The sequence below is a fragment of the Ranitomeya variabilis genome, chromosome 2 (genome assembly GCF_051348905.1).
Source record: "Ranitomeya variabilis isolate aRanVar5 chromosome 2, aRanVar5.hap1, whole genome shotgun sequence".
Classification (NCBI taxonomy): domain Eukaryota; kingdom Metazoa; phylum Chordata; class Amphibia; order Anura; family Dendrobatidae; genus Ranitomeya; species Ranitomeya variabilis.
Genome location: NC_135233.1, coordinates 92,528,228 through 92,555,982, shown reverse-complemented (window position 1 = coordinate 92,555,982; position 27,755 = coordinate 92,528,228). Strand labels below are relative to the sequence as shown.

General features: G+C 42.3%; 1 protein-coding gene across 5 annotated transcripts in view; it reads left to right on the top strand.

Annotated features, from left to right (window-relative positions):
- The window catches only part of EML6 (EMAP like 6), a 170,985-nt gene that overhangs the window by 31,215 nt on the left and 112,015 nt on the right, over window positions 1-27,755 (top strand). For all 5 annotated transcript variants that reach the window (XM_077282700.1, XM_077282703.1, XM_077282702.1 and 2 more), the window contains exons 2-6: window positions 12,575-12,734; window positions 15,975-16,073; window positions 20,570-20,638; window positions 21,197-21,382; window positions 21,507-21,642. In XM_077282700.1, the coding sequence (XP_077138815.1) occupies window positions 12,575-12,734; window positions 15,975-16,073; window positions 20,570-20,638; window positions 21,197-21,382; window positions 21,507-21,642 (650 nt within the window). The remainder of the gene's footprint in view (window positions 1-12,574; window positions 12,735-15,974; window positions 16,074-20,569; window positions 20,639-21,196; window positions 21,383-21,506; window positions 21,643-27,755) is intronic.

Sequence of the window (27,755 nt, the reverse complement as noted above, 5' to 3'; positions counted from 1 at the left end):
GAAATTCAGTCCGACTATGTTAATCTTCAATCAGAGTTTCTCAGATGTGTAGAATAAGGGCTCATAGCGACAACGATAGTTTTGGTCCGAATGAGATCTGTCAAAACATCAGATCGCACTCAGACCAATGTTAATCAATGAGGATGTGCACATGTTTGATTTTGTCCGTGCATATGTCCAAGTGGTCTAAGTAAAAAAAATCGCAGCATACATGATTTACCTCCGATAATCAGATCGCACTCGACCATTCAGGTTTATGGATGACATCAGAGCGCAGTCCGATTTTCACAGACTGACAGAATGGAGAAGATGGGGAACCTTTTTTTTTATTTTAGGCTAGTGTGAAGATCTGAGGTTGTGGGTTGTAATAATTAGCTAGGCAGGTTAACGATGCAACTATTTTTTATTCCTTACGTCCATGGTTTGTAGATGGCCAAAATACATTGCCTCCAGTCCACAAGATCCCCTCCCCGGGGCCGGTAGTTCCACTACCCCCATAATAGGCGATACTCATTGTCTCTCAACTTTTGGTTGGCCCACAGATTTCGTATGTCTCACCAGTGTAGTCTGTAGTCACAGTCCACGCTCGTTCAGATGACAGATAACCTGACCGTAGCACATGTATCGAGCCCAGCCGACAACTGATCTCCAAACTCCATAGGCCATCCATTCATGGGCACCAGGACCTCAGCAGTAGATCCTCTCCCCTCGACATCACTGCACCAACTCCCTCACTAAGCATGTGGCTTATTCTCTTTCCCTGGGATCAGACCCCAGAATGGGTAAAAGTGTACACACTCTACCCCCAAAACTGTGCATTGGTGGAGGTATTTACCTCAGGCCGAACCCATCACCTGGGACTGCATTTGAGACTCCCTGTGCTGACGGCTCCACTGGGTCTACTAACCCCATCCATACAGTGGGACTAGTGGTTGGGAGAGCAATGGCTTGAGGCCTCTGACACTCTTACCAGAGTAATGGAACGATTGCTGTCATTGATTACCAATCTAGGGTCTGGCCTTTTGTATGCATAAAAAACAGCCTGCAAGTCTTCCTCTGCCTTTTGTCACTTTATAAAAACATTGATTCCTGAGGCTGAACTGATGAGCAAGCAAATCTCTAATAAAACACAGCAAGCAAATCTATAATAGAACACAACAGTAAGGTTGACGTAACCAGTGCTTGAAAAAGTCTGCATCCCTTAGAACAGTGTTCCCCAACTCCGGATCTCAAGAGCCATCAACAGGTCATGTTTTCAGGATTTCCTTAGTATTGCCCAGGTGATAATTGCATCACCTTCACAGGCAAAAATTCCATCACCTGTGAAATACTAAGGAAATCTTGAAACATGACCTGTTGGTGGCTCTTGAGGACTGGAGTTGGGGAACACTGCCTTAGAGCCTCGGATACTGCTATACATCCATTGGTCCTAAATAGTCTTTAGAATCAAGGCCAGCTCCTCACAGCTAGGGTCACACAACCAGTTTTGTCTAATTCGAGAAAATCGGACCGTTCATGCTAATCACACTCTGATCAGACTCTGACTGATAGCACTTGTCCAATTATTACAGTTGTGTCCACGAGCCCTAAGGCTATGTTCACACGGTGCGGTTTTTGCTGCGGATCCGCAGCGGAATTGCACTGCGGATCCGCAGCAGTTTTCCATGTAGGTTACAGTACAATGTAACCCAATGGAAAAAAGGACCCGCTGTGCCGACGATCCTTTTTTCCACAGGCAAATCCGCAGCGGTTTTGCCTGCAGAAAAAAGAAGTAGCATGTCACTTCTTTCTGCAGATTCCGCTGCGGGTTTCCAGCAGCACCAATAGGAAACTGCATTTGGAAACCCGCAGTGGAATCCGCAGAAGAAAAAGGATCAAAAACCGCAGCTAAAATCAGCGCTGAATTTAGCTGCGGTTTTTCAAAACAGGACCTGAAAAAAAAAGGATGAAAAAAAGGATCGTGTGAACGTAGCCTTAGGGTATGTGCACACGATGCAGATTTAGTGCAGAATTGGTGCAGAACTGCAGCAGATTTTTCTGCTGCAGAAACGCTGCAGAACTGCACTGTGATTTACAGTACAATGTAAATCAATGGGAAAAAAAAGAAGCTGTGCACATGGTGCAGAAAAATCTGCGCAGAAACGCTGCAGATTTCAAAGAAGTGCACGTCGCTTCTTTTGTGCAGTTCTGCAGCGTTTCTGCTGCAGATTTTTCTGCACCATGTGCACAGCTTTTTTTTTTCCCCATTGATTTACATTGTACTGCATAGAAACTGCATAGAAACTGCACAGAAACTGCACAGAAACTGCGCAGAAACTGCATAGAATCTGCGCAGAAACTGCGTAGAATCTGCATAGAATCTGCATAGAAACTGCACAGAAACTGCACAGAAACTGCATAGAATCTGCGCAGAAACTGCATAGAAACTGCATAGAAACTGCACAGAAACTGCAGATGCAGATTTAGTGCAGAAAATTCTGCACCACATTTCCTACGTGTGCACATAGCCTTAGGCTATGTTCACACGGTGCGGTTTTTGCTGCGGATCCGCAGCGGAATTGCACTGCGGATCCGCAGCAGTTTTCCATGTAGGTTACAGTACAATGTAACCCAATGGAAAAAAGGACCCGCTGTGCCGACGATCCTTTTTTCCACAGGCAAATCCGCAGCGGTTTTGCCTGCAGAAAAAAGAAGTAGCATGTCACTTCTTTCTGCAGATTCCGCTGCGGGTTTCCAGCAGCACCAATAGGAAACTGCATTTGGAAACCCGCAGTGGAATCCGCAGAAGAAAAAGGATCAAAAACCGCAGCTAAAATCAGCGCTGAATTTAGCTGCGGTTTTTCAAAACAGGACCTGAAAAAAAAAAGGATGAAAAAAAGGATCGTGTGAACGTAGCCTTAGGCTATGTTCACACGGTGCGGTTTTTGCTGCGGATCCGCAGCGGAATTGCACTGCGGATCCGCAGCAGTTTTCCATGTAGGTTACAGTACAATGTAACCCAATGGAAAAAAGGACCCGCTGTGCCGACGATCCTTTTTTCCACAGGCAAATCCGCAGCGGTTTTGCCTGCAGAAAAAAGAAGTAGCATGTCACTTCTTTCTGCAGATTCCGCTGCGGGTTTCCAGCAGCACCAATAGGAAACTGCATTTGGAAACCCGCAGTGGAATCCGCAGAAGAAAAAGGATCAAAAACCGCAGCTAAAATCAGCGCTGAATTTAGCTGCGGTTTTTCAAAACAGGACCTGAAAAAAAAAGGATGAAAAAAAGGATCGTGTGAACGTAGCCTTATAGTGTACCCAGCATAATAAGAGCTCATGCACACAACCGTATTCAGACGTGCTATCTATCATTTTGACGTATAGCACTCATCCCCATTTAATTCTATGGGGCTGTGCACATGTCCAATTTTATAGCATTCGCGATTTGCCTCCGATACACTGATGACGGCTCTCGCCTATTCATGTGTATGGGTCCGTGGAAAACATTGGATAGTCCTCACATGACAGCCGAGTGCGGTCCGATTTTCATGGGCACATTAAATGGATAATTTTTTTTTCAATTCTCCACATCCGAGAAAATCGGATCACATTCTAATTACACTCTGATCAGGGAGTGTTCTCGATAATTGCCCCAAATTTCTCGGATGAGTGAAAATCTGTAATGTGACCCTAGAATCATTCTCATATGGAATAAAGTTAAAATTATTAACAATGGAGGCAATAACAAGTAAACTCTAAGGTATTACTTTTTATTGAGTCGTGTCCCCTATCAAGTTCCCTTTAATCATCACAAGATTTCGAAGAATCTTGAACCAATGTTCTAGGTAGAAAGGAGTTCTGCCCATGTTATGGCCACCAGTCAACATTTATGGGGATTTTTCCAAAAAGGGCTAGGTTTTCTTTTTTCATGTGACCGCAATTATAGTACAAATGCTCCTGATCACTATTGTGGGCACTAAAAAAAGCTAATTGAAAAATGTAACTACACAGTGTATATTTATTCCCAGTCTCCCCTCCCCCACCCCCCAAAAAGCCCCTGCAGAAAGTGGTACGCATAGGGGGTACAGTCATGGCTGTAGTCAGCTGTCATATAACTGCAGCTCGGAGATCTCTAGCACTTAGTAGACCCAATTACTTGTTAGTAGGATGCGTGATGGCTGATGGACGGGGAATTCACTGCTGTAATTCAGTGTACACCGCGTCCAAGCTGTAGTTCTCACTGTGGATGATTATGTGTAACGTCAGGCTCTCACCCGACGTATAATTCTTCTATCTTCTGTAAACTGCCCTAGATTCTTTATTTGCCTTTACAACAGGCATGATCCTGACATCCTAAATTAAGGGCTAGACACATGATATCTTTGATTAATTAGAGAAAAAAAGCTAACTTCATTCTGCTATTTTAATTATGGAGAATGTAATAAAAACAAGATGAGGGAATTCCTCAGCAATTAATTACTGGCGTAGCTAGGGGAGAACACTGTGTGGCTACTCACTTCAGCTATTCCCCGAAATCGTGTTTCTACTTGACTGGTGAATGATGCCAGGGGCATCCTTGCCCTCCTTGTTCCTAACCGCACAGATGACCAGCCCAATCCTGCTTCATTTATAGTAATCTCCTGCCTTAGGATTTCGCCTTAAATAAATTATAGCATGAAAAGAATGAACGTATTATTATGAAGGGAGATGATATAGAAGAAATATAGATTCCTATTTGTCTCAGACCCCAGGTTCCTCTCAAGTGAATATCAGCATTACATTGCATGCAGTAGCAGGGTGTATATGACCATTTCTGGTACTCCCCATGGTCCTTCCTGTCTAGGTGACCACCATTTCCTTACATTTTACTGCATACAGTAGGATATTGGGCGCAGTGTCCGGCCTTAAAGGGCTTTATTCCCTTTTAACAAAGATGCTTGTGATAAAACAGCAAACCACCCTATGCTTGCTTTCCTGGGTCTCTGGCGCTGCTCCCGGTGCCTGGCATTGGCTGTGGCGCTCATGTTGCCTTGACAGTGCAGCAGCCTAACTCAGCGGCTTTGCCAGTGGAGAAGGAAGACCCCCTTCAGAGCCACTGAGCTCACTGATTGGCTGCCATCTGTTGACGTGATGCCAGCGCCTGCCAATGCTAGGCACCGGGAGCAGCAGAGTCACCAGTGGCCCCTGTGAAGGCAAGTCAAGCGTAGTTTTGTTTTACAACAAGCTGAAGCCGGGATAGAAACTTAATTGAAAGGGAATAACCCCTTTAAAGGGAACCTGTCATGTTGAAAACAGTATCTGATCTGCAGGCAGGATGTTATAGAGCAGGAGGAGCCGATCAGATTGATAGACATTTTTGTGAGAGGTTTCATAAAACTTGCATTTTACACTTTGAAATCCTTTGTATGCATATGAGTCCAGCGGGCGGTCCTGTTCAATGTTTGACAGTCTTCCATACATGAGTATGCCTGTAAAGGAAGCTGTCAATCACTAGTGGGACCTCCTACTAGACTCATTTATACAAACAGGAGGGATTTAAATTAATAAAATACAAATTATACTGAATCTTTTCTAACAAACCCATATATCATACTGCTGATCTTCTCATTCCATATATCATACTGCTGAGCTTCTCTATACCGTGCTATCCACAGGTCGGACTCTACGTACAACATGACAGGTTCCTTTTAAGGGGTCAGAGGTACTCCTCTCTTATGTCCTGGCATGTTACATGAAGGTGGGAGTCCTGGCTGGGTGTGTGAACTACAAATTCTCTTCTCTGTTCTCTGTCTTCACTATTCCTCACCTCTTTGCTCGACACTGCAGTTCAACCAGGAAGAGTTTTTTATTCAACCTGCTGTTACATACCTTCTTTCCCCTCTGGGGAACTATGATGCCAGTATGGCCGGTACTTATCTTCTCTTCTACTGATGCTCTGCATCTCCCTGGGCCACTCTCCTCGTGCTCTGTTCTGTCTAGGCCCGTAACTTTTAGGAGCTATAAACTCTGGGTCGTACTGCTATTCGTCCTCTCCTAGGATTCGTCACCGGTAAATCACTCTGTCTCTCAGTCAGTCTTCCTCGTTTTTGCTCCAAATCACACTATCTCTTTCTCCCTGTCTCCTCTCACTACTAGGGACACCCATGAAATGCAGCTTTGCTCACATTACACCTTAAGTTTGTTCTCTCTGCACTCTGGGCCCTTTCTGACATTCTGTCTTGAAACTCTGTTCCTTCAGCTTAGTCTCTTCCACTCTGGGCTAGTCCCAGTCATTAACTCTAACTGTCACTGTCAACTACCTGTTGCTGGGCAGAATACGATATCAACACCATAACGCGTTTCCCAGGTCATATTACACATCAACAATACACATAAATGCTGCCCAGGGGAAACATGGGCAGCATTCCCATCTCCTTGCATACTCAATATGTATTTTGAATTGGTTATCCACCAGTTGTTCCCTCTTTGAGTTCATCTAATCACTTGTCATCCAATCTTGTGACTTCTGCCAGAATTTAGTGAAGACAGGAGCATTGGCACTGGAGTGGAGGGGGGGATTAAATGGGTAAAGATTAGCTTGTTTATTTTAAGAATTCCATGAGTCTAAACAATAGATTTACTGGACATTCCCTTTAAATACACAATTATCCAAACGTTATTAGAATATGCCATATTAGGTTCAGAACAATTATCCAGAGAACCAGTTTAATTTAAATAATTTAACTTTGGTCCTGGGTTCAAATTCCACCAAGGACAACATCTGCAAGGAGTTTGTGTGTTCTCCACGTTTTTTCCAGAGTTTCCTCCAGGTTCCTCATTTTCCTCCCACACTCCAAAGATATACTAATTTAGATTGTGCGCCCCAGTGTGAATAATGATGCGGATGCCTGTAGAGCGCTGCAAATTAATGATGCTATATAAGTGAGTAAAATGAATAAAACTTACAATGGTGTTCTGAAGTTTGAAAGTTTTTTCTGGGATAGGGGATAACTTTCCGATTACTGGAGGTCCGACTACTGTGACCTACCGCAATCGTGAGAACCGAGACTCTGAAGAGCCCCAGCTTAATGGAGCGGTGGTCGATCATACGCACTACCCATCCATTAATTGTTAATCGTTCTCAGGATCACTGGGGGAAACGGGAGTCGGACCCTTAGCAATCGGAAAGTTATTCCCTATCCTGTGGATAATGTTCAAAGTTGAGAACATCATTTTAAGCAACTAACTAAATTTAATCCAAATGTTGTTAATGTGCTTTATGACAGTGTTAAAAACTTGTTAGGAACAATCTTTTCCCAGGTTCTTTCCTGCGATGCGTGAGATTATTACTGTTTCTTCAAACAACAAGATCCATTGCTGAGATAATGTTTTGCTATTCCCGACGCTGATTATACAGCACACCTTCTTCACACTTTCATCGTTTTTCTGTGGAGCTGTGAGAATTCCCCTTGCATAGATCCCTATTTCACCTTGCTGTGACTGCACACGCAGACCTCAATCAGTCACTTTCCATCTATGAATAGTAATCATCTCATTTCTGGAAAAAACGGTGGCAGTCGATTATTTTCCACTTTGCTCAGATTTTATTGCCAGTGTGAAAATAACAAATTACAAGTTACTACTATTTTTTCCTTACGATTGTAAAAGTATTTCTGAAACAAAAATACATACAAATTCAATAAGCAGAGATGAGTGAATCGAATCACAGGACCTTTGATTAGCGGTCACGTCAGTACTCCAGGCTGCCAGGCGGGAGCTTTGCAAGCCACTTCCTACCTGCTGGACTCCACAGCAACCTGTTTTGTTTGTAAGCTTGGCATGGCATAATTTTGGACATGTGCTTGACATCACATCAGGATTACTGATCAGAAATGGCGCTGAGGATACAAGCAGGGCTCACCTCCGGTGGCCACAGACCACTAATGTGAAGAGGTGATTCACAGGTCTCATCTCTGGTGGCCACAGATCACTAACTTGAAGAGGTGATTCACAGGGCTCACCTCTGGTGGCCACAGACCACTAACGTGAAGAGGTGATTCACAGGTCTCATCTCTGGTGGCCACAGATCACTAACGTGAAGAGGTGATTCACAGGTCTCGCCTCCGGTGGCCACAGACCACTAACGTGAAGAGGTGATTCACAGGGCTCACCTCTGGTGGCCACAGACCACTAACGTGAAGAGGTGATTCACAGGTCTCACCTTTGGTAGCCATAGACTACTAACATTATATAGGTGATTCGCAGGTCTCATCTCTGGTGGCCATAGACCACTAACATGAAGAGGTGATTCGCAGGTCTCACCTCTGGTGGCCACAGACCACTAATGTGAAGAGGTGATTCACAGGTCTCACCTCCGGTGGCCATAGACTACTAACATGAGGAGGTGATTCGCAGGTCTCACCTCTGGTGGACACAGACCACTAACGTGTAGAGGTGATTCACAGGTCTCACCTTTGGTAGCCATAGACTACTAACGTGATATAGGTGATTCGCAGGTCTCACCTCCGGTGGCCACAGACTACTAAAGTGATAAGGTGATTCACAGGTCTCACCTCCGTTAGCCACAGACTACTACAGGGATAAGGTGATTTGCCGGTCTCACCTCCGGTGGCCACAGACCACTAACATGATAGAGGTGATTCACAGGGCTTACCTCCAGTGGCCACAGACCTCTGCTGTGGCCACTACATCAGGGCCTTGCAAATCAGTTCACTCATCCGTATAAGTCTACATCTACACTATGCCAATCAGCGGTGTACACTGACGGTGATCAGCTTTCGTGCTGTGGTGTGTCTGGTTCCCCCCTTCACCAGGCCTCACCGTCACCTGCATATACTGTACATACACATTTACATGCATAGTCACAATAGGCACATATATAAAATACACAGATGCTAATATACTACATTCGCATATAAACATTACACACACATATGCATAACAAAATCATGCACATGTGCATATATAAAATATGCCCATACACCTAACACATGAAAATACACAATGACTTTCTCTTTTCTTTTAATTCATTCATAGTTGAAACAGCCAGAACTTTTTTGTTTGTTTTTAAGTAAGCCTCACTATATGAGGTCTAGTTTACAAACATAGACGGAGGGCACCATCAATAGTAGTAACCAAATAGTACAGGGGATCTAGCCAAAAGTATGTCAAACAAAATTTATTGAACCAAAGAGAAAAAGAGACATACCAAAATATGGGGAACACCCTAAATATGATAATATATGAAAAAAGTGTATTTATTACAGTCCAAACAACACATACCACATGAACAGTAGTAGTATAAAAACATGAGCATTAAAAACATAAATAGTAAAGACCACCTCCAAGGAAAAAGAGTGAAGACCCTAGACCGAGGGTCAGATGCACACAATGGCCCTATGTAGTTCAATAACCATAATGCAAAGGATTGTTGTAGGACATGACAAAGTGTACTGAAAAAACTGGCATACAGGGTAAAAAATACTGTACCTATAAGATAAATAGGAATCAATGTCCCAGTTCACTAGTTGTTACCAAGAATACAGTGTCACCATATATCCATATTCAGGAAGTCCACTAGGATGAGTGGACTCTATATGACCAGCCAAACTAAATAGAACCATGTAGTGTCTGTGTACCAGTAGAACACAGGCTGGCTTGTCCAGCACTCAGTACACTCAGTGAGGGAGATATTACATAAATAAGTGCATAACACTCGCATGTGGCCAGCAGGTGCGTAACATATATGACCAAGCCCCTCAGCTCAAATAGATGAAACAATGCACCCAATATAATAGTTAGGTCCAACAAGCATAAAAAGACAGGTACATGTGCCCACCGTGATCATCCATGAAAAAGGTTACTGCTGCCTGCACGGAAAAATAGCTAGAAATGCAGCTATCATCTACAGCACAAATATATGGAGAGAGGGTGGATACATGACCTGAAGAGCATGACGGAGCATTTCTAGCTATTTTTCCGTGCAGGCAGCAGTAACCTTTTTCATGGATGATCACGGTGGGCACATGTACCTGTCTTTTTATGCTTGTTGGACCTAACTATTATATTGGGTGCATTGTTTCATCTATTTGAGCTGAGGGGCTTGGTCATATATGTTACGCACCTGCTGGCCACATGCGAGTGTTATGCACTTATTTATGTAATATCTCCCTCACTGAGTGTACTGAGTGCTGGACAAGCCAGCCTGTGTTCTACTGGTACACAGACACTACATGGTTCTATTTAGTTTGGCTGGTCATATAGAGTCCACTCATCCTAGTGGACTTCCTGAATATGGATATATGGTGACACTGTATTCTTGGTAACAACTAGTGAACTGGGACATTGATTCCTATTTATCTTATAGGTACAGTATTTTTTACCCTGTATGCCAGTTTTTTCAGTACACTTTGTCATGTCCTACAACAATCCTTTGCATTATGGTTATTGAACTACATAGGGCCATTGTGTGCATCTGACCCTCGGTCTAGGGTCTTCACTCTTTTTCCTTGGAGGTGGTCTTTACTAGTTATGTTTTTAATGCTCATGTTTTTATACTACTACTGTTCATGTGGTATGTGTTGTTTGGACTGTAATAAATAAACTTTTTTCATATATTATCATATTTAGGGTGTTCCCCATATTTTGGTATGTCTCTTTTTCTCTTTGGTTCAATACTATATGAGGTCTAGGTGACACAAGCTGTACTTTTTTTTTTAAATGCCATTTTGCCATACACATAAGTAGGTGTTACATTTGTGTTAACTATTTTTATGGATTTATTGGAGAAAAAATAAACAATCATACAATTTTTTTCACAAATCACAGGTCACTGTAAATATTCTGTTCACTGTCTTATACGGGTTGTTGCAATAACAAGGATATGAAATGTGTGCATGTTATTTACTGGTTTGTGACTTCTTTTTTTTTTTTTTTTTTAAAGTGTAATGAAATATATGGTTACTGTAATTGTTTTTTTTTTTATATGAAGATGTACTGGTATATAGAAACATACCAATACAACCTGTCTATAAAGAAGATTAGCATTTAGATCTTTAGGTCACAGTTTCAGTATTTGATCAGTATTTGTAAGCCAAAATCAGGAATGGAATAGTAAGAGGAAAAGTATAATAAATATACAAATACATATACGAAGTATAAGTATACAAAATACTAACCAAATACTGATAGTGTGATTGTGATTGTGGCCTTAGGCAGAGAAAATCCTCCTATGCTTTGCATTGGAACCTGTGTCTCACTGTTAAAGCTTCTGCCTACAATTCTACAAGTTGTGAGTTTTAATCCTGGAAAAGACCAAGCTTTAAGAAATGCAAATAATAAAAGAAAACCTGTCTGTTCTTTCATTCCCTTTGTTTCCTTGAGTACTCCATTTTTATTTTTATTTTTTTTTTTTATCTTCAGTTCCAGAAATATGGTCCTTTTTGTTTAGGCTACGTTCACATTTGCGTTGTGCGCCGCAGCGTCGGCGCCGCAGCGCACAACGCAAACAAAAACGCAGCAAAACGCATGCACAACGCTGCGTTTTGCGCCGCATGCGTCCTTTTTTTAATTGATTTTGGACGCAGCAAAAATGCAACTTGCTGCGTCCTCTGCGCCCGGACGCGGGCGCCACAGCGACGCATGCGGCGCAAAACGCAAGTGCGACGCATGTCCATGCGCCCCCATGTTAAATATAGGGGCACATGACGCATGCGGCGCCCGCCGCTAATGTGAACGTAGCCTTAATGATAATTTTCACAGTCTTTACTAAAAGGCAGTTGCTCTCATGGCAACTTAAAGACATGCCCCCAGAAAATCTTGTAAGCCATGCCTGGTAAAGACAAAAAAATATGAAAGTTGGCACTAAATACAAAGGCTCATATCTCTAAATCTGTATGGTGGGCTTAAACAAGCAAAAATAAAAATGGAATAATCATGAGCAGTGGAAATAAAACTGGTCTGTTTTGGTGACAGGTTGTCTTTAACTAGATATGAAGGCAACTACTAAGCTAAGATGGATGCCAGACTGCCCTTTCCCAATGTCCTGTGTTGGAGTATGAGAATCTAGCTGGGGAGAAAACAAAATGATCACTCTGCTTAGCTGTAAGCTTGGACTTAGAGGATGATGGATAGTCACAAGCCATCAAACAAAGAACTGCTTAAATGTTTGCGCCAGAAGCGGTGTGAAACACTGGTGGCAAGCATGCCAAGACACATGAAAGCTGTGATTAAAAATCATGGTTATTCCACAAAACATTGATTTCTGAACTCTTCCTGAGTTAAAACATTAGTATTGTTGTTTCTAAATGATTATGAACTTGTTTTCTTTGCATTATTTGAGGTCTGAAAGCACTGTTTTGTTTTGTTTTAATTTTGACCATTTTTCTTTGTCAGAAAAAAATACAAAATTTATTGCTTCGAAATTTTCTGGGACAAATACCGTAGTTAATTTTCTGGAAGAATTTCAAGGGTGCCAACACTTTGGGATATGAGTTTAAATGACATTTATGACATGATGAATATGCACAACTTTTTATTTGAATGTAAAACTACTAGTAATGTAGTAATTTATTTTCCGTTGTGTCTTATTGCCTACAGCCTTGCTTTACATCCAGACAGATCCCTTGTTGCCACAGGACAGGTTGGAAAAGACCCTTATATATGTATATGGGATTCATACACTGTTCAGACAGTCTCCATCCTTAAAGATGTGCACACGCACGGAGTAGCTGGCTTGGCGTTTGATTCAGAAGGACAGGTTTGTATTTAGTATGCTCTCGCCTCCATTTCACATTTCCTTAGAAAGACGGTCATTATACAGCTTATGTTATTACCAGTTAGTAGTGTTGCAGACTATATAGCAAATAGAGAAAGTAGATATCACTGTAAGCAGTGTCAGACTGGGGTGCCAACAGGGCTTAGGCTGGTTTCACACTTGCGTTTTGATCTGCAGCGTTTAAAAAAAACGCATGTAAGCGCGGCAAAACGCCGCGTTTTTTAGACGCATGCGTTTTTGCATGCAGAAAAAAAAACGCGGCGTTTTGCCGCGTTTACATGCGTTTTTTCCTGCGTTTGCGTTTTTTAAACGCATGCTGAGAAGTGTGTGACAGCTGCCAATCATCAAAATCAACTAGAAAACCCACTATAAACAGAAATAGCTAGGGTTAGGGTTAGGATCCCTAGTAACCCTAGGGATCCTAACCCTAACCCTAACCCTAGGGATCCTAACCCTAAGGGTTAGGGTTAGGATCCCTAGGGTTAGGGTTATGGTTGGGATCCCTAGTAACCCTAGGGATCCTAACCCTAACCCTAGGGATCCTAACCCTAACCCTAGGGATCCTAACCCTAACCCTAGGGATCCTAACCCTAACCCTAACCCTAGGGATCCTAACCCTAACCCTAAGGGTTAGGATCCTAACCCTAAGGGTTAGGATTAGGATCCCTAGGGTTAGGGTTAGGATCCCTAGTAACCCTAGGGATCCTAACTCTAACCCTAACCCTAGGGATCCTAACCCTAACCCTAAGGGTTAGGATCCTAACCCTAAGGGTTAGGGTTAGGATCCTTAGGGTTAGGGTTAGGATCCCTAGGGTTACTAGGGATCCTAACCTTAGGGTTAGGGTTAGGATCCCTAGTAACCCTAGGGTTAGGGTTTTCTTGTTTTTTCTTGTGTTTAGGGTTAGGGTTTTCTTGTTTTTTCTTGTGTTTTTCTAAAAAAAACGCATGCCTTTTTAACGCAAGCAAACGCATGTGCTTAAAAACGCATGCGTTTACATAGACAGCAATACATTTTTTTGCCGCGATTAAACTCATGCGTTTTTTTGCGGCAAAAAAACGCCACTAGAAATTACTACAGGTTGCATTTCTGCAACTGAACGCACGCGTCAAAAAACGCATGCGTTGCCGAAAACGCGTCAAAACGCATTCTAAAAAACGCATGCGTTTTTTAATGTTAAGTATAGAAAAAAAACCGCATGCGCAGCCTTAGTAGTAACATTGACTCTGGGGGTCACTGGTACCCATATATATAACATTACCCTCATTCACAAATTTAGCTATGCGTCTATAAAATTGTAAACCGGGCAGTCTGATGAATGAATGAATGATGAGATGCTGGCCTGGTTTGTACATAGTGAATGAAATCTTTTGTGCCAACAGCTGCTGATATAGTGCAGTCGGGGGTTGGGGGCGCTGGATGTCGAAGGTTGGGGGCGCTGGATGTAGGGGTTCGGGGTGCAGGATGTCGGTGGTTCGGGGCGCAGGATATAGTACAGCCATGTAGTATATAGCACAGCCAGGTAGTATATAACACAGCCCACGTAGTATATAACACAGCCACGTAGTATATAGCACAGGCCACGTAGTATATAACACAGCCCACAGAGTATATAGCACAGCTACGTAGTATATAACACGCCCCCTGACGAAGGGTTCCGAAACGCGCGTCGGGGCGGACACCGGGACTCTGCAGCTGCCAGACACAAGACCTTGGGGTGATGTATTTATCTATTATTCTTCTGCCCTACTAAAGCCTCGTTTTGTGTTCATATTAATGCTACACTAATGGATATGTTATATCGTGTTATTACTTCATGGCTGTGGGTTGTTTCATAGATGGGCCTTTGAGCCATTGGTCATTTTAACCCTGTTGGTAACAATTGACCCTTAAAGGTACATGGTGATACCAAAAACCTATGTGCTTTGGGTCAGCAGCTGCCCTCTCCGGGTGTCTCTATCTGCTACTTGTTTTTAAAGATACTATTTGGGTGACTGTGTTGTCACCATTGCCTCCTGATATTTGCACTTTAATAAAGCAATTTTATATAAAGACATAAAGTTATCCTTTTGGATTTTTTCCTTTCTCTTTGCTCCCACGTAGTATATAACACAGCCCACATAGTATATAGCACAGCTACGTAGTATATAACACAGCCCACGTAGTATATAGCACAGCCACGTAGTATATAGCAGCCACGTAGTATATAACACAGCCCACGTTGTTTACATCACAGCCACATAGTATATAGCACAGCCACGTAGTATATAGAACAGCCCACGTAGTATATAACACAGACAGCCACATAGTATATAGCAGCCACGTAGTATATAGCAGCCACGTAGTATATAACACAGCCCACGTAGTGTATAGCACAGCCCACGCAGTATATAACACAGCCCACGCAGTATATAACACAGCCCACATAGTATATAGCAGTGTGGGCACCATATCCCTGTTGAAAAAAAGAATTAAAATAAAAAATAGTTATATACTCACCTTCCAACGTCCACCGAAGCTGAGACCGCTAAGTCATCTGGGTAATTTCGCAATGCATCACTGGGAACGGAAGCTGCCGGCTGCATCGCGAAGAGCGGGACAGCTTCGGTGGACGCTGTAAGGTGGGAATAGCGCAATTTTTTTATTTTTTGTATTATTTTTAACATTAGATCTTTTTACTATTGATGCTGCATAGGCAGCATCAATAGTAAAAAGTTGGTAACACAGGGTTAATAGCAGCGTTAACAGACTGCGTTACACCGCGTTATGCCGCAGTATAACGCAGTCCGTTTAACTGACTGCTAAACCACTATGGGGGCACTGGCGAGAGTAGGGAGGGGGCACTGACTAGATGGAAGTAGGGATGGGCGAATTCACGGCCGGACTGTGCCCAATCAGCGACGAGGGATTTCCATTACAGACAGACAAACAGACGGAAGTGCCCCTTAGACAATTATATAGATAGATAGATATATACATACAGTATATATAAAATACATATAACAAAATCCATATATAATATGCTTAATCACCAAGTTAATGGATAATATAAACGTCATTTCTTTGACACATACTGTACAGTATAAGGTTTAAAACAAGCAGAATGCTCTTTGTGTATTAGGTATACAAATAGTGTATTATAGACTACTACATATGAATGACATGAATTGTAATTGTTTATTAGACTGATTTTCTTTTTTCTTGTTGCCTCTCTCTTTCCATAGCGCCTTGCCTCTGTGGGATTGGATGCCAAAAACACTGTTTGCATTTGGGATTGGCAGAAAGGCAAAGTTTTGGCGACAGCAACTGGACACTCAGACAGGGTATTGAAGGGCCCCATGTACTTCTGTTGCTGTATATTTATGTGTTTATTTTTTGTTGAATTATTTTTTGTTCTGTTTTTAAATGTTGCAGTTATTATTAGTTATTAGTTTTATGCTGATTTTGAGTTATTTTATGTTTCTGTCTGTACAAGTCCCCTCTATAAGTTGTAAAGCGCTGCGGAATATGTTGGCGCTATATAAATAAAATTATTATTATTATTATTATTATTATTATTATTATTAGTGATATCCCTTACCGCTGGCTGTAGAGTCAGACAGAGGTTCTTGTGTTTGAGGGGGGATATCTGAGCTCACATAACAAAATGGTCCCCATAAATGAGAACTCAATATACAATTACAATTTGAAATGTAGCTTTGCACATAAATGGAGAAGACATGATGTTACTCCATAGTTTACAATTATCAGCATTTTGTGACACGTCCACTGGGACTCCTGTTCAGAACCTCTGCCTGTAGTTCTACTAGATTTTGTGGCAACTCAAATGTAGGTTTACCTAAGAAAAAGTAGTTTGAACACCCCCACAGTGTAAGGCAATCCACTTACAGCTGCCCACTTGGGCTGTCCAGTCCAAGCAGCCTGTGGATTCCCCACTAAGCCAAGCCTTTCCTTAGGAAGAGAAATCAGATTTTTATTCAGTGCATGATTTGGTCATCGTGTACTGCCAAAAACAGGATTTTGATCAGCTTTTGAATGATATAATTTTGGAAAATAATTTTTGGGACAAAAGCACAGTGGCAATATTTTACAAGGGTAAAAATTGGTGACTGGTGAGTTTATTGGAAAGCCAAAATTTATCTAGTGTTTAGATGCTTAATTTTAGACTTGAAGGACCTCTTTTCAACAAAACTCTAAGGGCCATGAAATCTGGTGTAAAACTGTTTAAAATGTCATAACATCTTTGCTCAACTTGTGGTTTAGCAGTAGCTGTGCCAACTTTTTGAAAAGTAGGTTCAGTTTAGTGAGACTGGGCATGGTCAAGTGCAGCATGACAAATTCTCTTTACTTCACTACATTTCCGTGAATGGAAACTGGAAGATTCCCCAAATTAATAGGTGCATGCAAGTGGACCCTTCATCAGTACTGGCATTCAAAATGTCAGCGTTAATAATTCGACACCTAGAGGCCCCAAACACATTAGATTAATGTCAGTCCAATCTGCTAATATTGTTCAGGGGTGCAAGCAAACTGATGGTCAGGAGAGATGTCAATAGCGCATGTCCAATTTCGGACTGCCATTTACATTGTCCTCCTGGAGATAAGCTGCTGGCTAAATGAGTTACCCTGTGTATTGGAGAGTTGGCCAACATATATTGGAAGTATTGTTCAACCGACGGCTATATAATGTGTATGGACAGCTTTAGACTCTAAGGGTACTGTCACACCGTGCAATTTTCGTCGCTACGTCGGCACGATCCGTGACGTCGCAGCGTCGTATGAGTATCGCTCCAGCGTCGTAGACTGCGGTCACACTTTGCAATCACGGCGCTGGAGCGATGCCGAGGTTCGCTGGTAACCAGGGTAAACATCGGGTTACTAAGCGCAGGGCCGCGCTTAGTAACCCGATGTTTACCGTGGTTACCAGCGTAAAAGTAAAAAAAAACAAACCGTACATACTCACCATCTGATGTCCGTCAGGTCCCTTGCCGTCTGCTTCCCGCTCTGACTGAGTGCAGCCGTACAGTGAGAGCAGAGCGCAGCGGTGACGTCACTGCTGTGATCTGCTCTCACTTTCCGGCCGGCGCTCACAGTCAGAGCGGGAAGCAGACTGCAAGGGACCTGACGGACATCAGATGGTGAGTATGTACGTTTTTTTTTTTTTTACTTTTACGCTGGTAACCACGGTAAACATCGGGTTACTAAGCGCGGCCCTGCGCTTAGTAACCCGATGTTTACCCTGGTTACCAGCGAACGCATCGCTGGATCGCTGTCACACACAACGATCCAGCAATGACAGCGGGAGATCCAGCGACGAAAGAAAGTTTCAAACGATCTGCTACGACGTACGATTCTCAGCAGGGTCCCTGATCGCTGCTGCGTGTCAGACACTGCGATATCGTAACGATATTGCTAGAACGTCACGAATCGTACCGTCGTAGCGATGGAAATTTCACTGTGTGACGGTACCCTAATAGTTTCTCTAAAAGAACTTCTGAGTTTGGCAAAGGTGAATGTACTGAGAAAATACATGAAGGAAACTTCATCTAATTTTGGGGAAATGGCAGTTTCCACACATTGGGTAAAGGTCTGGCAGCTCTTTAGGTATCAAACTGCAGATCCCACCATAACCAGTTAACTTCACAATGAATATTCAATGTTTATGGCGAGGCTATGTTCCTCCGTACATCTATTCAAATTGCTATGAAGTGCAATCCACTGGAGATTTACAATTCAAAACTTTGTCAAACTAATTATGTTATACTTATTGATGTAAGAATTTAGAAAGAATTTTCTGTGCGGCAAACGGAAAGCAACGCAATTAGGCTTCTCCGAAAATAAATAGCTGGCGCTCATTGATCGTGATGCATGTGCACATCTGCTAGAAACGTGAAGAGTAGTATAAACTGCATGTGAAAAGGAGAGTTTGCAATATAGAGAATTCAATTCTGACAATGCTCTTGTCTGAGCGATTCGGAAAAGGATGTTAAAAGCCGAGCACATGTAGCCATCCGAATGCTTCTATTTACCCAAATTGCTCCTTTTAAAAGCAACAGCAATATAATAGAGGGGAGCATTCAGATTCCTGTGTCTAAACCTGCTATCTTGGAAAAGTCTACAACATAAAGTGGCCATTATAAGCATTTGTATTCTGTGATGGAGAGCGGAGAGGCTGACGCAGTGTTCTGAGACAGAAAGTGAACATTTTTGGAAAAGAATTAGAACATTCTTAGAGATTAGACACACTCAGAATATTTTCTCTGAATTGTGGCAGACTTGCTGCTCAATTTTTTTGCCACACATCATTCAGCATCCTATTTGTCCTAATTCTTGCTCGACTTATTTGACTTCTGCCTCAGCTCCCTTTGAACCTTCTGTCAATTAAGCAGGCCATAGACATTAGTCAGCTGGCAGATAAACGACAGCTATCTCTCCTGACTCCCCCATACACACATACACCTGGTTGAGCGTTCCTATGTTGAGTACGAGAGCCGCTGCCAGAATCATCTGGTAATGACTTGTCTTCATGACAAAATGATCGGGTGGCTGAATTGTAACCGTCAGATCCTTATGTCCCTCAACATAATCTGACGGGTAACAGTCAGGAAGCCATCATTCTGCTAATCCTACTGAAAATGAGCGGTTAATCCAACTGTTATCTAATGTGTATGAGCATTAGTGTGAGTGTACTATGGTTATGTGCAAATTATCCATTATTGACAAAAGGTTCTTATATATACAAATTTATAAAATGGGCTGAAAATATGGATAATATTGGATAGCTAATTGTACACCAAATCTAAAAGACTTGAAAAATTCTGTTTTTGACCCTATACTTCTTTAGCATCATATATGTATTATCATAGAATCATAGAATGGTAGAGTTGGAAGGGGTCTCCAGGGTCATCGTGTCCGACCCCCTGCTCAATGCAGGGTTCACTAAACCATCCCAAACAGATGTCTGTCCAGCCTCTGTTTGAAGACTTCCAATGAAGGAGAACTCTGGACTGCCTGCATGTACACACAAGATGCTAGCACCTTAAAATCTTAGGCCCCAATTTATTACATCTGGTGATGTCCACACGCCAGACGTACGCCTCTTAATGAATCAGGAGCGTCTGATTGCAAAAGGCCGCCTCATCAAAGCCGTGCACATCTCCACAAACTTTACTCTAGTCAGGGACTGGAGTAATATTTATGGCATAAGTAATGACACAGCTCATCATAAATTAGATGAGCTTTAGCATCGGTACCCCGTCTTGCCCCGACCAGCCATTTTGACCAAAAATTCAAGTTTATTCTGCAAAAATTCTAGGGTAATTACTTTGATGAATCGAGGCCTTAGCCTTTTTAGCCCCTGTATTTTTATGCTTTGTGATAGAGCCTCGTGTGCTAGGATATCTTTGTGATCTTGTCTCCTTACCTTTCCTATGTTCCATATAATGTTACTTCTGCGTCTTCTTTTAACCAGATTCATTTTAATACCCCAGTTGCTCAGGTATATGCACACGAGTACACTTAGACTAGTTCAGTTTATTCTAAGGTTTTTAATTTTACCTTTGTTTTGTAGTTTTTTCCTGTGATTTATGATTATACACCGGTACACCAATAATAATACTGATATCTCTTGCCTGCAGTTGATCTTGGTTTTGCTTTATCATTGTACTAATTGTCTATGCAATGTTCCTTTTGGCTTCGTACTTGATCTTTGTAAGACCAGGTTTGCATGTGGGGCGCAGGGTAATAGAGCTATATGGTGAAGCTAATAATGCATTTGGCTAGTGGATTACATGGGAAGTAATATTTTGTTTCCTTTCAGATCTTTGATATTTCATGGGATCCATATCAGCAAAACAGATTGGTCAGTTGTGGGGTCAAACATATCAAGGTGAGTTATTATATAACTTTTTATAGCATGTTCTTTGCAGTTTTATTACTTTAAAGCCCATTCCCAACATGCCAAGTTATTACCTCTGTCTAGGTTAGGTGATAACTTGCTGTTACATTGGGGTCCTGGCAGACGGATCCCCCACCAATCCCAAGACTGGGGCGTTGAATTGCCCCAACGGAACAGACCATTGGCTGCGCCTGCTGAGAGAAGTTGACCTCTCTACTCAAGTATCTCCCAGACAATAAATGGAGCAGAGGATTATCAAGGCTTTCTTCCCGTGATCAAAGGGGAGGTCCTGGCAATCTGGCCCCTACCGACCATTAAGTTGTCACCTGTAAACCTCACTTGCTTTGATAAAATTGGCAGTGGGTCTACATAAATATTTCGGTATTACTGTAGTCAATTTCTCAGGCACAGTAAATGTATGTGTAACATAGATTATAGACAGCATGAAAGTAATACAGTGATTGTTATAATGGTTTTTTTTGTATGGAATACCTTTTTTCTTGATTTAGGATATTTACTCACATTGGATCTATTATACTGTCTTTTTAGTTCTGGACTTTATGTGGAAATGCCCTTACAGCAAAAAGAGGGATTTTTGGAAAAACTGGAGATTTACAGACCATCCTGTGCTTATCATGTGCAAGAGATGATGTCACTTACTCAGGTGCATTAAATGGAGATATCTATGTATGGAAGGGTCTGACACTGGTCCGTACCATTCAAGGAGCTCACAGCGTAAGTGTTGATGGATTGTGGCAGTAGGCGCTCCACACTATGTCCTACAAAATAAATGTGAATGCACTTTGTAAGGTTTTATTCTGTGCCTCAATACTTTCCTGTTATTCTCTTTACATCGAAGGCTGGAATATTTAGTATGTACGCCTGTGAAGAAGGCTTCTCTACTGGTGGAAGAGACGGATGCATTCGCCTATGGGACAATGACTTCAAACCAATTACTAAAATCGATCTACGTGAAAGTGACCAAGGTTATAAAGGTAAGTGATCTGTATCACAGTCTGTCACAGATACTAATAACTGCGACCACTTTCTTGTGTCGCTTACCCTAAAAGACCATTTTGGCCAAGAACATTTATGGCCTTTCCGAATAATATGCCATAATTGTATAGTATAGGTTGGAGTTATTGTTTCCAACAGCTAGAGTTCTGCAGGGTGTTGATCCCTACTGGGATAATTGGAGACCATTTTACCAACACACTTGAGGTCGGATGAGAAGGGGGTGCCTGTGCAAGTAAATTACTCTTTCTAGGTAATTGTGTTATTCACTATTTTTTAAAAAGATATATAGAATTATTTAAAAAAATATATACTTGCCTCCTGATCGCCAGTGCTTCTCTCCTGACCCTGCCTGGGTCACCCCGTCGGTCTCTTAACTTCCTCTCTCTGTGATTTAGTAATTATCTGCAGTGGTCATATGTCCAGAAAACTGAGTTGGTCTCTGTACATCCTGTTCTGGATGTACAAACATGTGACTTCTGGAGCCAATCACTGGCTGAGTAGTGTTGCCTTGGTCACTGCTATGTCCAGTGATTGGCTGAGGTTGTCACATGCCAAAAAGGAAGCTTAGGAGCTGACAGGGAACTTGGGCAGTGCCAGAAGAGCAGCTTAGGATTTTTTTCTTATTTCTACTACATACATGGGCCTGATTTAGAAAATTAAGGTGTGGTTGACCTTAGTAAGGCTACTTTCACACTAGCGTCGTGTGACGGACGTCGCAATGCGTCGTTTTGGAGAAAAAACGCATCTGGCAAAGTTGCCCGCAGGATGCGTTTTTTTCTCCATAGACTTGCATTAGTGACGCATTGCGACGTATGGCCACACGTCGCATCCGTCGTGCTTTGGTGGACCGTCGGCACAAAAACGTTACGTGTAACTTTTTTTGTGCGTCGTGTCCGCCATTTCCAACCGCGCATGTGCGGCCGGAACTCCGCCCCCTCCTCCCCGGACATTACAATGGGCAGCAGATGCGTTGTAAAACTGCATCCGCTGCCCACGTTGTGCTACATTAACACATTGTCCATCGGTGCGTCGGGCCGACGGTTTGCGATGGCCCGTACCAACGGACTAGTGTGAAAGTAGCCTAAGGCAATAAAATCAATGATTAAAGGTGGAAAACATAAAATAAAAATAATATCATATAAAGTTATCTTAAGACACATCCCTTGCTTATACCCAATGAGAATGAGAAATGTATCTTTAATAACCTGTGTGACTATTGGTAGGTGCTAGTGATGGCCCAATTTGGATAATATTTAGTGGCTTTTTTGGCCAGATAGACATTATTCCCGAACAGTGTGCTCCCTGACAGCCTCTGTCCCATATGATCACCTTTTCATCATTCATGCTGCAGTCTCAGGAGATATCTGTATGTGATCCCCAGATCTATCAGTGACCTGAGAGAGTAGTTATATAGAGAGTATTGATCCTCTCGTTTTAAAAATACAATGATTGAACCATAGAGTATAAACAATATTTAGTACATTTTTCGTCAGACTGGTAACTTAGGCTTTGATGCTTACCGTAACTTGTATCCGTGTTAAAAGCTGTACAGACTTAAAAGGGTTGTTGTTTGCTGCTTAGACAAGCCCTGATTCCCCCGAGCCAAAGAATGAAAGCTTATACTCACCTGCTGCACCTCTCCAGCGGTGTCGGAGCTGGATCTCCGGGCGCTTGCATGGCATTGTTATTAGAGAATATGGTAAGATATCCAGCTCAATCCACTATTAAAATTTTACTTCTTTGGTTAGATATGATTAAAATCCACATTTGGTAGTGCAGCATAATGATTCACCAACGCGTTTCGAATATAAAGCGTTCTTACTCCTGATGATGTGATATGTGTTAATGAATCATTACACCACACCATCAAGTAAGGATTTTAATTGTATCTAAATAAAGTTGAATTTTAATTGAGAATAGAGATGGACCACTTACAATGTTTACCAGTTTCTATTATTATTATTTGCTCAGTGGACAATTTCACAAACTCCCCTCTCCTGCTCTCTGACCACAACCTTCTTTCATTCTCTATCAAGAACTGCCATCCCGCTCAGGGCACCCCCACTTTCCATACTTATAGAAACATACAGGCCATTAACACCCAGAAACTTATGAAGAACTTGCAGTCCTCATTGGCCCCAATCTTCTCCATCTCATGTCCTGATTCTGCTCTGAAGCATTACAATGAAACCCTGCAAAGTGCCCTGGATAAAGCTGCACCTCCTATACATAGAACAACTCAGCACAGATGGCGACAACCGTGGCACACGCTGCAAACACCTTTCCTGCAGCGGTGCTCCAGGTGCGCCGAACGTCTGTGGAGAAAATCTAATCTACCCGAAGATTTCATCCATTATAAGTTCATGCTAAAAACATACAACTCTGCCCATCACCTCTCCAAACAAACCTATTTCAACACCCTCATCACCTCACTGTCAAATAACCCTAAACGTCTCTTTGACACTTTCCAGTCCCTACTCAACCCAAGAGAGCAGGCCCCAACCACGGATCTCTGCGCTGACGATCTGGCCAATTACTTCAAAGAAAAAATTTACCACATTCGACAGGAAATCATCTCCCAATCTCTTCATACCATGCATTGTCCTCCCTCCCCCACTGCATCTAGTTCACTCTCTGCCTTTGAACCAGTTACAGAAGAAGTAATCAGGCTCCTTGCACCAGTGACCCCATTCCGTCACATCTCCTCCAGTCCCTTTCCCCGGCTGTCACCTCTCACCTAACAAAAATATTTAACCTTTCTCTCACTTCCGGTATTTTTCCCTCCTCATTTAGGCATGCCATCATACATCCATTACTTAAAAAACATCCCTCGACCAAAACTGTGCCGCTAATTATAGACCTGTCTCTAATCTTCCCTTCATCTCCAAACTCCTCGAACGCCTGGTCCACTCCCGTCTTACCCGCTATCTCTCAGATAACTCTCTTCTCGACCCTCTTCAATCTGGCTTCCGCTCTTTACACTCTACTGAAACTTCTTTCACTAAAGTCTCTAATGACCTACTAACAGCTAAATCTAATGGTCACTACTCCATGCTAATTCTCTTGGATCTCTCCGCAGCATTCGACACTGTGTATCATCAGCTCCTCCTCACTATGCTCCGCTCCATCAGCCTCAAGGACACCGTTCTCTCCTGGTTCTCCTCCTATCTCTCTGACCGATCCTTCACTGTATGTTTTGCTGGTTCCTCCTCCTCTCACCTTCCCCTTGCTGTTGGGGTTCCTCAAGGATCAGTCCTAGGCCCCCTCCTCTTCTCTTTGTATACTGCCCCTATTGGACAAACAATCAGTAGATTTGGTTCCAGTACCATCTCTATGCTGATGACACCCAATTATACACCTTTTCTCCTGTTATCACGCCGACCTTTTTAGAAAACACCAGTGATTGTCTTACCGCTGTCTCTAACATCATGTCCTCCCTCTATCTGAAAATGAACCTGTCAAAAACTGAACTCCTCGTGTTCTCTCCCTCTACTAACCTACCTTTGCCTGACATTACCATCTCCGTGTGCGGTACCACCATTACTCCAAAGCAACATGCCCGCTGCCTTGGGGTCATCCTTGACTCCGAGCTTTCATTCACCCCCCACATCCGATCACTGGCTCGCTCTTCTTATCTGCATCTCAAAAACATTTCTAGAATTCGCCCTTTTCTTACTTTCGACTCTGCAAAAACTCTTACTGTCTCACTTATTCATTCTCGTCTGGACTATTGTAACTCTCTACTAATCGGCCTCCCTCTTACCAAACTCTCCCTGCTCCAGTCTGTCCTGAATGCTGCTGCCAGGATCATATTCCTCACCAACCGTTACACCGATGCCTCTACCTTGTGCCAGTCATTACACTGGCTACCCATCCACTCCAGAATCCAGTACAAAACTACTACCCTCATCCACAAAGCACTCCATGGCTCAGCACCACCCTACATCTCCTCTCTGGTCTCAGCCTACCACCCTACCCGTGCCCTCCGCTCTGCTAATGACCTCAGGTTAGCATCCTCAATAATCAGAACCTCCCACTCCCGTCTCCAAGACTTTACACGTGCTGTGCCGATTCTTTGGAATGCATTACCTAGGTTAATACGATTAATCCCCAATCCCCACAGTTTTAAGCGTGCCCTAAAAACTCATTTGTTCAGATTGGCCTACCGCCTCAACGCATTAACCTAACTATCCCTATGTGGCCTATTAAAAAAAAAAAAAAAAAACATAATCAGGTTCCTCGCATCATGTTCTCATACACTTTATGCAGTTAATAGCCCTCTGTGTCTGTACTGCTACATACTTAGGCTGATAACTGGTTCATGCAGCTTTACATGAACACCCGAGCCTTACACTATGGCTGGTCCAAATAACTAAAACAATTGTTACCATCCTCCTCTCGTGTCTCCCCTTTTCCTCATAGATTGTAAGCTTGCGAGCAGGGCCCTCATTCCTACTGGTATCTGTTTTGAACTGTGATTTCTGTTATGCTGTAATGTCTATTGTCTGTATAAGTCCCCTCTATAAGTTGTAAAGCGCTGCGGAATATGTTGGCGCTATATAAATAAAAATTATTATTATTATTATTATTATTATTATTAAACCGCAAAAGGTGAAGTCTTGGGCTCTCCTGTAACAACTGAAGAAAGTGGATGAGCTGATGGTTTTATGAATCCCTTCTTGTGACATTGTTATGTCAGGTGAGCACTGCAGCCAATCAGCGGTCGATGGTTGGCTGCTGCTCATGAATATTCCATGATAGCACATGTCCATTCTGATGAATTTATAAGGGCTGCATCCGGTGAGTTCTGGAGCTGGAGATGAGTATATGCTTTTCTAATTTTACCAGGGGAAATCGGGCATTTATGAAGAGGTTGGCCAAGTAGTGGAGAACCCCTTTAAACACCTGAAGGCATATCACTAGGATATGTTATTATTTTATGATAAGTGGGGGTTTGACCTGTAGGATCTTTAGGATCTTCACCAACCCTGACAAAAAAGGGGCCACAACTCTGATTTAGCTCTTTGGAACTCTCACGATCTTGAGAATGAAGGGGCCAGAGGTCAGACGCCTAGCATCAGGATTGAAGTGTTGAGTTTTCTTCTAATCAAAACGTATCATGTAAAGTGTAAGATCACTGGGGTTCACATTGTTGAGTTCCCCACCGGTCATGAGAATGGGGGTTTCACGTACCCCTTTCTAATGCTAGTTGCCGCTCAGTTCAATGTCTATGGGGCCGACTGAGAAACCCAAGTACAGCATTGTGTACAATATTTGATTCTGGAAAAACCCTTTATGACTAGTGTAAGCTGGATTTAAAAAAATGAAATTAGACTTAGGGCTCATGCACATAGTGTATTTCAATATTTTTTTTACATTTGGCACCCCCTCCATAAAAGCATACCGAACGGCCAGTCTATCCTACAGTTTACTGTTTACAAGCCCAGTCTTGCAATTATCATGTGCGTTACCATCTGCTATGTGATAGAGCAGGTGGCTGGTTAAAAAATAACCCACTAAAAATGATGTATCTCTTCAGTGTTTGTCTAAATGTGCTCCATTGTTAATATACAGTACTGAGGATTATATGGGTGATCGTGCTGCAGGAGAAATCCATAGCTCTGCCATGTGCATTACGTTTTGTTTAATGTTCTCTATTATCACTTTTGACAGATTCTTTCATGCTACATACACACCGTTTCTATTATTCATTGCCCCCAATGAATAACATTAGAGTGTGCGTAAAATAAAAAAGAAAATCAATATGTTTTTATTTTTTAGATCATGTTAGCCACTCCCGCAACCCAATAGGTAATATTCAGGACCGGTGTATCCTAAATAAAGTATGTGTGTATATATACAGTGTATGTGTGTATATATATATATATATATATATATATATATATATATATATAATATAATAAAGAGTTTCTGTTGTCTGTTCTTTATGCATGGCCAAACGACTAGACCAATCTGCACCAAATTATCACATAGGTAAATCAGGAAGATTTTAGTCTGGATTACAGCTGTCTAGGAATTCCCGTCAATTCCCGTCAATTTGTCAATCAAGAGATTCGGAAAGTGATGGACC